This window comes from Aethalodelphis obliquidens, unplaced genomic scaffold, assembly GCF_003676395.1.
Source record: "Aethalodelphis obliquidens isolate GAN/ISIS:26980383/991018 unplaced genomic scaffold, ASM367639v1 scaffold1, whole genome shotgun sequence".
Classification (NCBI taxonomy): Eukaryota; Metazoa; Chordata; class Mammalia; order Artiodactyla; family Delphinidae; genus Aethalodelphis; species Aethalodelphis obliquidens.
Genome location: NW_020837945.1, coordinates 108,549,007 through 108,562,931, shown reverse-complemented (window position 1 = coordinate 108,562,931; position 13,925 = coordinate 108,549,007). Strand labels below are relative to the sequence as shown.

Genomic DNA, 13,925 nt, shown 5'->3' with positions numbered 1-13,925 from the left:
GCCTTACATTTCTCCCAGGTTTGCATTTCCATTGGATTACCAGGCTAAATGGTGCTTTTCTACAAAGGCAACTCCTTGATCTAGGACAGAGGTCTGAAGCACCATGCAGGTGGCAAACTATTCTATGCCATTTTATCTGAAATGTGGCAAATGTAAGATTTAGCCAAGAGATCCGTGTCTGGAAGAGCTTGGAAATCTTCTGGTCCAAGGTACATTCTCTTAGGGAGGGGATGAGCATTCTAGAGAAGCATACACACTTGCAGCTGGGTTCTGTGAGCCAGCCTTGACAGGCAGCATGGTGGGGCTTAAAGCCCATTTATGTCAGCAGACAGCAACATTTCCAACCGCAATTTGAGTTTTGACCAAGCTGTAATAGGAGGGAATTTGTCCCTGGAGAGAGGGTCAGATGGGTTAATCACTAACATTCCTTCCAACTCTAGGACACAAGAATCCTTGACTCACTCACTCAATAAACATTTGGGAGTCTTTGTGCCAGCACACAAAGTAATTTTCAATAAATATCCTTTTTACACTACAGCCACCATATCTGTGAAGATTCCAACACAGCAGCAATTTTTACTGTAGCACACAGAGGGTAAAAATTATGGCCAAGCCTGTAACTTACATAATGGAGCTTGAACTTGCACTCATCTTCAATTTCATCTGCGCTGTCTTCATCAGAAACTTCCCCTTCCTCTGCATCATCTCCAAGGTGATAAGGTAACTTCTTGCCCTGAAATGAAACAAAACACTCAATTTAAAGATGAAAATTCAGCAAGATAGGGGTATGGGAATTAAGAGGTACAAACTACTATGTATAAAGTAAGCTACAAGGATATATTGTACAGCACAGGGAAATACAGCAATTATTTTATAACAGCTTTAAATTGAGTCTAATCTATAAAAATATTGAATCACTGTTATACACCTGAAACTAATATTAGTCAACTATACTTCAGTTAAAAAATAAAATAGGAAATGAAAAATGAAAATTCACAATAGCCAAAAGGTGGAAATAACCCAGTGTCTACCATCCAGGTGAATGGATAAACAAAATGTGGTATATGCATACACTAAAATGTTATTCAGCTTTTAAAAGTAAGGAAATTCTGACTCATGTTACAACATGGATGAACCTTGAGGACATTAGGCTAAAGGAAATAAGCCCGTCACAAACGACGACTGTTGTATGATTCCACTTATATAAGGTACTCAGAGTAGCCAAATTCATAGAGACAGGAAGTAAAACAGTGGTATCCAGGGGCTGGAGGAAGCGGGTGGTGGGGAAGATGGGAGCTGTTTAATGAGTATGGAGTTTTGGTTTTGCAGGAAAATGAGTTCTGTACGTGGCAATGCGAATGTACTTGACACAGCTGAACTGTACACTTAAAAATGGTTAAGATGGTAGGTAAGTTTTATGTATGTTGTATTTTACCACAGTTAAAAATAATTTTTAAAAAATGAAAATAGACTGTCATACTGAGTGAAGTAAGTCAGACAGAGAAAGAGAAATACTGTATGATATCAATGTGGAATCTAAAAAGAAATGATACAAATGAACTTATATAAAACAGAAACATCTCATAGACTTAGAGAACAAACTTATGGTTATGGGGATCGGGGAGCAGGGGAAGAGATAGTTAGGGAGTGTGGGATTGACGTGTACACACTAATACATTTAAAATGGATAAGCAACAAGGACCTACTGTATAGCACAGGGACACAGGGAACTCTGCTCATATTATGTAACAACCTAAATGGGAAAAGAATTTGAAAAAGAATAGATACATGTATATGTATAAATGATTCACTCTGCTGTACACCTGAAACTATCACAACATTGTTAATCAACTATTCTCCAGTATAAAGTAAAAAGGTTTTTTTAAAATAAAAGAAAAATGAAAATAAAATTTGTTATCTCCTTGCCAATCATTACTTCAGACTGACTTGAAGGCAGATCGCTTGAATTAGGGGCAAAGCAAAGGGAGAAGAGACTTTCACGAAAAGGCAGTTTTATGACTTCCAATTAAATACAATTAATTAGGGATACTATATTTACAAGTAAAAATCAGACCAGGCTTCTGTTCGAGAATATATGACTCGTCATAAACAGGCATCACCCCATCCCATGTCCTTAGAGCAGCTTGTTCTCCTGAGCAGGTTAAACGCGCCCTCCTCTCCTGCTGGTTGTGTCCTCTGCACTGACCAGACCTGCTTTTATGGACAATGCAATGACACTCCTGCCCAGCCAGAACATGCCCCTCGCAACCACTCACCAACACACTTTAGGAATCAGGGGCTTTTGGACAACAAGGGGGAATTCTTATAACAAAATGGTAGAAAACCCAAGTTATACAATTATATGCACATTATGATCTCAATGATATATAAAAATTCAGGGAAAAAAATCTGGCAAGAAATATGGTCAATTATTAGGAGTACGAATGTCTGGGTAACAGCATTATGGGTGATAGTTATTTTCTCCTTTTCTACATTTCCCAATTTATATTCAGAAAAAGTAAAACTAAATAAAAAGCAGAAGAAGGAGGCATGGCCCAGGAGCCTGATAAGGGCTTCCAGGACAGCTAATCATCTGTACCAGTAAAAGCATCTTACTTGTAAGCAGAAAGGTATATTAATAGGAAATTGACTCACTCCCAGAATCTTGGGGAGCAGAGAGGGCAGAACCAGACTCTGTGGCTAAGGGACCAAGGTCACTGTGGTAGACAGCCTCTAAAATACCCACAACGGTTCCTACCTCTTGGTATTCATGTACTTCTATAATCCCTTCCCGTTGAGTGTGGGCTGGACCTAGTGACCCCACTGAATGAATGGAATACAGCAAAAGCATGAAGATGGGGGAAATTCTTTAAACGTGGAAGGTTGTTCATGTGCTTGGCAGCCAAATATAATGATAAATTTCTAAACATCATCCCAGACTACTACCCAGGCTGATCTTCTCTAAACTAGAGCTCCAGTGACTTCTGTTACATATTCCTGCTCTTCACACCATGACTGGCCCACCTTCAGCACTCTGGATCTTCCCCTCATCCACTTCTCCTCCCTCCACAGGGCCACCAGCACAGTCAGATTTTCAGAGAACTCTCCCTCCCAGTTTCCTGTATCTTCCCTGATACCCAAAGCTCTTGACCTAAAGGGCTTGGCAAAGAGATAAATTTAAAGCTGGTTAAATCATTTATGTAATGAAAACAAAATCTATATTAAGAATCCAAACTCTTAGAATTTGAATACTTAAATATTTTTTTCAACTTACAAAAGGATGGTTATAGGTTTAAAAAGGTGGTATTTAATTTGCCTTCATATCCCTATGTAATATACTTCTTATTTGTATGTGCTATCTGCAAAGTGAAAACTACATTCTTTTCCACAGGAATATATATAGCTATAGATATATAAATACGGCACTAAGCTTCAAATCCCCTTTACTTAAGTGTGGCAGTAGGTGGGGAAGCAAGGAGAGAAAGTTGCCATCTAGAGTATTCACAAGGCGCCCTCATTTTCAGTCCTTTCAAAATCCCATTAAAAGATATCAGGCGGCTTCCCTGGTGGCGCAGTGGTTGAGAGTCTGCCTGCTGATGCAGGGGACATGGGTTCGTGCCCCGGTCCGGGAAGATCCCACGTGACGCGGGGCGGCTAGGCCCGTGAGCCATGGCCGCTGAGCCTGCGCGTCCGGAGCCTGTGCTCCGCAACGGGAGAGGCCACAACAGTGAGAGGCCCGTGTACCGAAAAAAAAAAAAAAAAGATATCAGGGCCATATCTTCTGCCAGCTTTTTCCACATTCATGGTCTTTGAAAGATACCTTATACAGGCAGATAGGAAGAAAAGCAACACCACAGAACATTGTTTCTTAACGTCTCTTATGAAGAGTGTTACACCTGAGGAAAATTATAGAATAAACTTAGGTAGAATTTTATGAACTTAACAGTGGCCCAGTGTAAACAAAGAATGACCTAGGAGTCCCCTTCTGATCTACATACTATTTCATGTGGGAGTCACACTCAAGAATTAGATTAATTTCTCCATGGTACTGAAAATATTTCTAGAGACTGGAACCATAGCCATCTCTTAGCTTTTAGCTGCCTGGCCCCAGGACAGCGGTAACTGCTCTATGACACATCTGTAAAAGTAAAATGCTTGGACCAGATAAGTTTTCTTCCAGTAATGAGCCTATGGAAAATTACTAAGTTCGTTATTATTTTTGTTCAAAAGCAAATTTTTGTTTAATTTTTAGGAGATACGTACACACATAGTTGGCCCTCCGTACCCAAGGGTTGGTTGAATCCGCAGATGTGAGGAGCCAACTGTACTAGGCCATTTCATACGAGGGGCTTGAGCACTGTGGATTTGGAACCAATCCTGTGGGTAATGAGGGACTAGTGTATATATCTGTGTGTGTGTGTGTGTGTGTGTGTACACACAAGGTTGGAAAGTTTGTGTGTTACAGTTATAATAATAAACAACTTACCCATCTCCAAAGTGGTAAGTAGCCATTCAAATGCTGCCTTTTGGATCACAGATTGCTCTGATGCTAAAGGGACTTAGGAAAATCAGTTCCCTTTTTGTTGTTTCAAATGGGAGTGTGTTGGTCTAGAGATCTAAGAAATCTCCTTAAAGTTTGGAGACGGTTACTACCAGCAAATGGACCGCAGCTGCTTTGAAACACCCACAGCCCACATTGCTGCCACTCCTTCCAACGAGTGCCTCAGGTCTTCTGGCTTCAATTCATCCTGGTGCCCATTAGCCCTAGGACATTCTATGCCCAATGATCCAAAGCCCAGTTATGCACAAGGGATTCAATGAGTTCATATCAAATATTCCTTAAGTTCCACTGTCCAAATGAGAAGTATTTCAATCAGATGGACTCATTCTGCATTTAACCTTCTGACGCTTGGCTAAAGACCATTTGGGAACATGGAAATATTTACAAGGCTATAAAGCTGACACTGAGCTTTCTAACCTAGTAATCAGTTTTCACCACAAGAGACTGCGTTAGCAAGACTTCAGGAAAATTGACCTTAACGTTATTTCTCACATTATATAATTGGAGCTTTTATTCAAAATGCTTTCACACGTACAAATGCCCAATGACACCCCTTTGATGGATTCAGCCTATAACTCTCATTTAACTGATAGAAAAAACAGGTTTTGACCCATTCTAAAGATGAATACTTTACATCTTCCCCATGTGCTGTCCTCTCTTAAAGCCCCAGTTAAAGTCTTGCTATGAAATTACACTATCTGACTTTCCTGCGCCTCCTCTGTGATATTTGGTTTTTGTACACACCCTTTTTAAGTAAAATATAACCCCATTTGATCATTAATACTCTGCTGCTTTTCCTTAGGTATTTAGTCTCAAAACAATACAACTATCCAAGATGCTTTTAGTCCAAATACACAAAATTAACTGGAATTAAATAAAATCACATCAGCAATCTGAGAACACAAGGAGCTGTCTTTCTGGCTATTCCTTGCATTAATAATATTCATTTCAGGTAGTAAGTTTTCTCCCTCAGAAGATCTGTTTATGAAATGCCACTCTATTCACCTACTGCTCCTCTGCCTACACACGAATCCTCTGGGGCACAGTGTCTGAACGTGTGCTCCACTTTGAAGTGAGCTCTTCTCACTTACATAACCAAGGCTGACCAACCATGAAGACTTTTTTTGACAGACAGTTATTGGAGCTTGAAATGGCAGAGAAGAATCTGAAAGAAATGCTTTTGGATACGGACACATGTAATCCAGGCCTCCCATACACAGACCCCTCTCCAGCGTCAACTACTACAGACTAAAATATTCAGTATTTGATTTACAGTACTGAGGTTCTCACTTCATAAAAACAAATCCCAGAATACATGACCAGTCAGTAACAAGCTTTTTCTGAAGGTATGACTATAAGTAAGCTGGAACAAGGTGCACGCACAAATCTAGACAGCCCTTCATATATTGACTATTATTCTCTTGATAAACCAGTTTTCAGTCCTTAAGGGAGGGAGGGCTTAGCAGGTCATTAGTGCCTTTTATTGCATTCCTGAGGTAATTACCTTCACTAGGATTTTGCCTTTCAAACTTTGAGGGCTTGGAAGCTGCTTGGTCTCTCCTGTGTCTACAGATGACAGGTCGAGTTTGTCTCGGAATATTCCTTTCAGGTACTGAGCAATTTTCCTTTGCTGCTGGACACTGCAGTGATTCTCAATAGACAGTATGACCGGGAACCTGAGAGAACAGCAGTACATTGTAAAGGTGTCGAGTACAGCAACTCACAGGGACTTTTGAAAATTATTCTGTATTCATTATGTTCTTACAAGCCTAGTGACAGTATTTGTGAGCGAGGTGATAATTAAAATGCTTCTAAAATGAAAAAGATGAGAGATGCATTAAAAAAAAAAAACTCCTCTGGCCAAATATATTTTACCAGGCATAAGGGGTGAACAAAATACCAATCCATATGAGATGACTTAGTCTAATATTTTGTAGCTCTCTCTCTCCCTCACACACACATGCACACACACAGTACATATATTTTGTCTCTTTTACAAGAAAAAATAAAAGAGAAAATTTTGAGAGATAAGAAACCTAAAGAAAGAAAACTCATAAGGTAATTTTGTCTTGTTTATTCAAAAGTCTAGAAACATCTAGGAGACCACTATCATTAAATGAAGATATTTACTCTAAAAATATATATTCAACACACAGCTTGAAAATTACTATTGAGGATAAAATAACACAATGGAATTTTGTGTTTTATAGTGTCCTGTGTCAGGCATTTCAAAATCATTTGTATAGAATTACATACTAGTCTTTACTTTCAGAAAGGAAAAAACAAAGTCAAGCATTCACTCTCCTCCAGCACTCAGGGATCTGTGCAGAGAATGTGAGACCCCAATGGAGCAATTAGTACAGACAGCCTTAGGAACCAGCAAAGATTCCATGACCTTACTCCTCTTTTGACTTTGTTTTTTCCTCAGAAAAACAAATTAAGGCTTATTTTCATTTTTTTTTCTAGTTTCCATCACATATCTTCTGAAGTACTAGGCAATATATTTTTTTCTGGAATAGACAAACCAATATTTAACTTGCGTAATATGTCTATATGGAGAAAAAAATTTATTTATGCGCTTGTATGAGAAGCACAAACTCCACAATACAGGTTGTGACCTCCTGAAATTACATTCTATCCTCATTAGTAAACCTGATGCCAGAGGTAACACGAGAGATGAACCTTTGTGACTGAGGTTGGTTTGGTTACCGGACTATAATCTGTTTGCTCCTGGGTCCTCACATGGGTTTTACCCCAGAGTGTTAGAAAGAGAAAAACAGCAGACTAGCAACCCTGAGTTGTCTGCGCAGTCACATCAGGGAGTTCTAGCAATGGATTTTTAAATTATCAATCTGTTTATAAAAAGGCTATCAGTGTCTAATGATGCTTGGTGTATTAAGCAGTGCTTCTCGACAGGGGCTGGGGTGACTGTGTGGCACTCCTTCCAAAGGGACATTTGTCAATGTCTGAAGACATTTTTGGTGGTCACAATGTTGGGGATGGGGGCTGCTACTGGTGTTTAGTGAGTAGAAGTCACAAATTTGCTCACCATCCTGCAATGCACAAGACAGTTCCCCATAACAAAGAATTATCTGATCCAAAATGTCAATAGTGCCAAGGTTGAGAAACCCTGGTGTAAATATGCAACTAAGGACTTCCCTGGTGGTCCAGTGGTTAAGACGCTGCCCTTCCACTCAGGGGTCGTGGGTTCGATCCCTGGTCAGGGAAGTTCCACGTGTGGTGTGTTGAAGCCAAAAAATAACCACACGTGAAACAAAACAAAACATTTTCAGTTTGGGACTTCCCTGGCAGTCCAGTGGTTAAGACTCTGCGTGTCCACTGTAGGGGGTTGCGAGTTCAATCCCTGGTTGGGGAACTAAGATACCACATGCTGGGCGGCACGGCCAGAAAAAAAAAAAAAAAGATGCAACTAGATCTTAAAGCTGCACTTTTAAAATGTGCTAAACAAGCTTATTAATTGTTTTAATTTGAAGTGCTTTTCTCCTAAGGATCCCCAGACTTTAAGTAAGCATAGTCAAGTCACCAGAGGGTCCTCCGAAGTACATAGACAGCAGGTCTTCTCAATGCCCTACTTCACATGTTGGAAAATAACGGCAAATCACTTCATCAACTTGGCTAAGATTAGTAGCAATCAGGGTAAAAAGACCCATCAGAATTTAGTACTCGGATTCTTCCATGTGCAAGTCACCACAAACCAAACCTGCTATGCAGCAAGTGTCTCTTATCAGAACAGCATTTTAACTTCATATTTAATTAATGAGAAGACGAAATGTTAGAAATTTTAAAGGCTACTAATGTCTATAAAATGAATTTTATGCAATTGTAATTTTAATTTGCCTTTTTTAATGCAAAAATCATTTATTGAATGTCTGGTATATTGCAGGCACTGGCTAAGCAATAAAGAATGAATAAGGGGGAGTTCTCTGGTGGCCTCATGGTTAGGATCCTGAGCTTTCACTGCTGGGGCCCGGGTTCAGTGCCTGGCTGGGGAACTGAGATCCTGTAAGACGCACATAGCAGCCAAAAAAAAAAGGGGGGGGGGGGTGGGAATAAAGTTTTATTTTTAATTTCTCTTAAAAATGAATGAATAAGACATAGCCACATATTTTCAAGGAGTTCATGGTCCTAACTACTTAAAAGGAGGCAAGTCACCAACAATTGCAAGAAGGTGCTGTATGATATGATAGAAATATGTTGAGTGCTAAGGACAGCGAAAAGAAGCATTTAAATCAGTTGTAGTATTGGTAAGTTTGCCAGAGGGACAATGCCTAAGCAGTCTTCTAGGATGAGCAAGAATTGGGCAGGTGGAATAATGGAGATGAGTGTTTCAGACAGAGAGAACGGCACAAGTGAGGGTAGGGTCTGTGACAGCCCTGAGATCCCCAGGGACTCCGGAAGACAGGCAGTGACGGCAGAAGCCCAAGTCTTTGTGGAGCAACAGTGGAAGACAACACTGGAAGAGCAGGAAGAGGCCAGGCCTTGAAGGGCACGGAATGCATGACCATGAACAACAGGGAGTCTTTGAAGGACTTTAAGAATTACAACATCAGGGCTTCCCTGGTGGCGCAGTGGTTGAGAGTCTGCCTGCCGATGCAGGGGGACACGAGTTCGTGTCCCGGTCCGGGAAGATCCCACATGCCGCGGGGTGGCTAGGCCCGTGAGCCATGGCCGCTGAGCCTGCGCATCCGGAGCCTGTGCTCCGCAACGGGAGAGGCCACAACAGTGAGAGGCCCGTGTACCGCAAAAAAAAAAAAAAAAGAATTACAACATCAGCTTATATTTTCAGAGAGAAACATACTACACCAGCGTGGAGGATAAACCAAAGAGAAATGAAAATGAAGAGAAGGCAGTGGAGTCAAAAGATACTTTAGCAACTAGAATTGAAAAGATTGGCTGAATCGAGAGTGGACTCCCAGTTTCTAGGTAAAACCATTGGTAAACAGTGCTACCCTCCTAACTAGAAGGAAATGGAGTAAGAGGAAGCTTGGCAGAATGAAATGCTGAGTTCAGTTTGGGGTGGAGGCCCCGTGCTGGTAGGAGTCTTATCCTCGCTCAGTGTTGAGGCTCCCCAAACCTATTATAGTATGCCTGGCTTAGAGTGGGCAACTTTAAATATCTAAGTAAATGTCTGAATAAATAATGAAATTTGTTAATTTTCAGGTACCTATGGGATACTCAGATGAATTTGTAGTAAGAATTTTTCAATATATCTCTGAAACTTAGGGAAAACATTCTGGATATATAATGGGCAAATAACCAAAAAGTAGACCAAGGACAACAACTTAGGAAATAGTGACTATTAAAGGAGTGAGGAAATGGACTAGAAGACTGTAGGCTAAAGAAAGAGGTCGAGAAGCAATGGCAGCAATAGAGGAGAGAATGCTATGATAGAGGCCCCCCAAAAGCAAGTATTAAGGAGAAAATTATCACCATTATCAAATGCCAAGGATGGGTCAAGTAACATAAGGACCCCAGGCACTTCAGTATACATAGGACATCCAGCAAGTCTGGAAACCAAGATATTATTATTGTATTGCAATATAATCCCAATAAGCTATTTATTATGTATAGTAACCTGTGTTTCTAAACTTCATAGACACTCTGTACACCCTGGCTTTAGAAATTTTGAGGTCACTCTTTGTAAGAACGTGCTTCGAGGAGGCAACATCTTGAGAGAGAATGGGGTAAGGAATAAAGAGAGCACAAGAAAGTATGTACATGCGGCCCTTGTTTGTTCAGTGTTTTGTTGGGAAGGAAGGAGAGAACCAGGGCAGGAGAAAGCGAGATGTAGGCTCCAGGGAAGTGTGTGGCTTGGTGGCCGTGTTACGTCAGGCAGTGCTGCATGTGCCAGCTGAGCCTGGCTCCCAGCTGCTGCTCTACTTACTCGTTCTTCACAAAGGCATGCTTGTTGATGGTCTCCACAACATCTCTGAAGAGGATCTTTGAAGTGAGCGTGTAACCGTGGTGTACGACCGGCTCTCCGTCGGGGCCATCCCAACAGTCAACTGCCAAAAACAGAATGTCACATCAACAACTCAAAGTTTCTGGTGTGTCCTGATAGTTCTGGAAATAGCAGACAAGTATTAAGTATTATGATCATGACAAAGATGTCAGACCGAAATGAGTGTTGTGGCATATTTATCAGAATAAGGAATTAGAGATTATAAATGATTTACTGCAAGTAAATCTGCTTATAGTTAACAAAGAAGTCATATACACAAGCAGCTTAGCCTTTACCAAGAACTCTCATTAGAAACTGCTCTAAATCCAACCGAGTATGCCTGAGCATAGTGATATTTCTTAACAGGTTGTTTCTCTATTTTACTTCTTATTCAGTTTACTATAGTCTTTTAATGTTTCAATGACCCTCTCAAATCAGTAACAGGGTTTTTCATCATTGTCCTCCTAAACTCATTATGTTTCCATTAGATTTATTTCCATTTGATTAATTCGGCAGTAGTTCTAAAATAGCATTGACTTCTTAACTTCGAATCTTCAGGCCCTGCTAAGATTTATGTGCATATGGGCAAATGATTTAATAATTTAAAGTATTGCTTCCCCATCCATAAAAGGAACACTAAGAACAGGACTTGAATCATAAGTTTGAGTGATTTATAAGTACATGAAAAGTTGATTATAAACCTGCATGGCACACAGTAATCATTATTGTTATTAATACTATTGATACTGTTATGTGTATGGACAACCTCACTGACCCCCAGCTGGAGAAAGACAACAGCTTCCTCACCATCCTCCCCAACTTAGAGTTTGCCTTCCCTTGTTTTACACTTTGCCACCAGACTAATTTCTCAAAACACTGCTTTCTCCATGTCACTACTTTGCTCAAAAGCCTACTCAGTGCAAAACATAGCATCTGACACACAGTATGCACTCAGTAGGTCTATGTTAAATTTAGTAATAAACAACTTATAGCAGCTCCTGCCTGCTTAACCCCAGGGTCCCTATCTCTGGCACTAGAGACTGGCTAGCCATTCAACTAAGCCTGTTTTCTCTCTCGCCCTAGCTCACAGCTAGACTACAGTTCCCAGCCTTCCCTTTCAGTAGGACATGGCCATTGAAAGGTGGGCAGAAATGATGTGCACCACTTCCAGGTCTGCATTATGAAACCCTGCCCTCACAGTTATCCATGCCCTCTCTTCTGCTGTGAGTTTGGAAGTCATGTGCTGAAGATGGCACAGACACAGAAGGAAAGAGCCTGTACCCCTAAATCACTGCTTGAAAGAGTCACCCATTAAGAACAGCTATTTCGGACTTCACATAAGAAATAAACTTCAGTTGTTTTAGGGCACAGAGATTTAGGCTTAACTGTTAAAGAAACTAGTTAACTAATATCTTAGCTCCTGTTTGGCAAGTCAAACTTATTTTCTCCTACTTCCAAACTCACAGACTTATTCTTCCAGTTAGGCAAGCTTCCTCACATACGATCCTACTTCCATGTCTTTGCTTCTTTCATTTAAGGTCAACTGAAGTGCCCTCTTTCACTTTGCTTATCTCAATCTCAACCAAGGGTCAAATCCTTGATTAAGGATTTAGATCCTAAACCAGGATCCCCCATAGAATTTTGCCAGCTCTCGTGACATTGCCCTTCCTTATGATAGGGGGTCACAAATTCAAATACCAACAAGAACCTAGCAGGTCACATAAATAAATGTAGCAGCCCAACAGGGAATGTGTGTGTAAATGAGGTAACTATTTCTCACTGTCAGTCAATCATTCTTAAGTAGGAATAAGGACCCAGTTACCAGATCTGAGAAAAGTCAAAGGTCTCCTTCCTCTCTCTTTCTGTCTCTCTCTCTCTAGATAGATGAGAGTTGGTGGGGGGGGGTTCTGTTCCCTAACTAATACAGTTACATATATCAATTAAATACTGCCTATTAAAATATCCTTGGGGGGGAATGGAAAAAGGAAAAGGAGAAAGTACTTTCAAGGTTAAAACCATAGGAATACTGGAAACAAATTTTAAGAACAAATCTTTTGGGATGCTATCATACAGTGTTATACTGTTCCTTTGGGCCTGTAAATGAGGTCAAACATATAAAGGCATCTTCTCAGGAGAGAGGCTCCATCCCTCTTTTGACATGTGCTTGACATTCTTTAATTTGTCTTTGGATATAAGCGTGAAAAGAATAAACAGATGTTTCAAAAGTATGTAACTTAAACAACATACCCCAATTTATACCCCATTTTGGAAGAAAAAGGGCTTAGGAGGGTTTCTCATAAATGAGCTAATATATTTTCAAAAAGAATGCAAAGTAGACGAGGCAATGCCACAGCTGACTTGATGATCATGTACACATAAAAATATCTCTTCATAAGAAACTACTTTGGTAATGAAAGAAGGAGCCCTTTTGCTAACATTTATAACACAGGCAGAATATGCATAGCTGAGGATGGTTCTCCTAACGTTCACTTTTTAGGTCTATTTTATCACTTGTCTGTTAAATGAGGATAGCAACATCCCCAAATGGTGCTGCCATCTGAGCGTGTGGCACCCACAGTCAAGTTCAAATGGCCATGAAGAGCTCCTGTAAGAGCTAGTGCTATGATGAGAATGTTGGCAAAGTAGAAATCCTCTAACCAATTTCCTAGCCACAAAATAGCCAGGCCCATTTTTTCAATCAGACCACATGTTAGAAGCCCCCAAAAGCACCCTGACAAACAGCTGGTCAGATGTGAAGGCCAGCTGAGAGACTAACATGACAGCTTTTCATAGTGGAACTCAAAATGTTTCACCCTGATAGTGCTCCCAGAGATAACAGGAAAAGTTGTGAACCGATTACAACAGCAGTGCAACGTCAGTTCCATAATGAAAGTGAAAATCCCCTGGACAGAACATCCATATTTATAAAGCAACTAGGGCTGATAATCAAAGGAAAGGAAAGGTCGTGTAAAAAATGTCATCAATCTGATTTGCTGGTAAACCCACTTCACCAACAAAAGACTTACTCGTCTTCCCCAAGACACCATATATATCCTGACCGAGGACATTGTTGCAGCTGAACTAATGGAGATGGAAAACACAGTATTATCAAAATAGAAGCTTGAAAGTGGAGAGATTCTTCAGGTCACAATACCATGAAAGAACTGTCCAGAATCATTACTCTCCATCTCTAAGAACTATACTTGGCAAAAGCTGCTTCAGAAAATTACCTGTGGGACCTGAAATTTTTAATCCATGACCTGCTACATTCTATAAATCAGGTTCTTTAACTCCTAGCTGCAGCTGTTTAAGGATAAAAACAACTCCATCCAGAAGCAAGGTAGATAAAGCACCACTGGGTGTATATAGATTGGTGCCTCCAGGTCCAAGCTTGAAGTGTAA

The 13,925-nt window shown here is 40.4% G+C and overlaps 1 protein-coding gene across 1 annotated transcript in view; it reads right to left on the bottom strand.

The window, feature by feature from the left end:
- The window catches only part of PLCH1 (phospholipase C eta 1), a 240,005-nt gene that overhangs the window by 60,053 nt on the left and 166,027 nt on the right, over window positions 1-13,925 (bottom strand). Inside the window, exons 9-11 of the mRNA XM_027113638.1 lie at window positions 10,467-10,587; window positions 6,066-6,237; window positions 626-733 (exon numbers count right to left, since the gene is read on the bottom strand). Of these exons, the coding sequence (XP_026969439.1) occupies window positions 626-733; window positions 6,066-6,237; window positions 10,467-10,587 (401 nt within the window). The remainder of the gene's footprint in view (window positions 1-625; window positions 734-6,065; window positions 6,238-10,466; window positions 10,588-13,925) is intronic.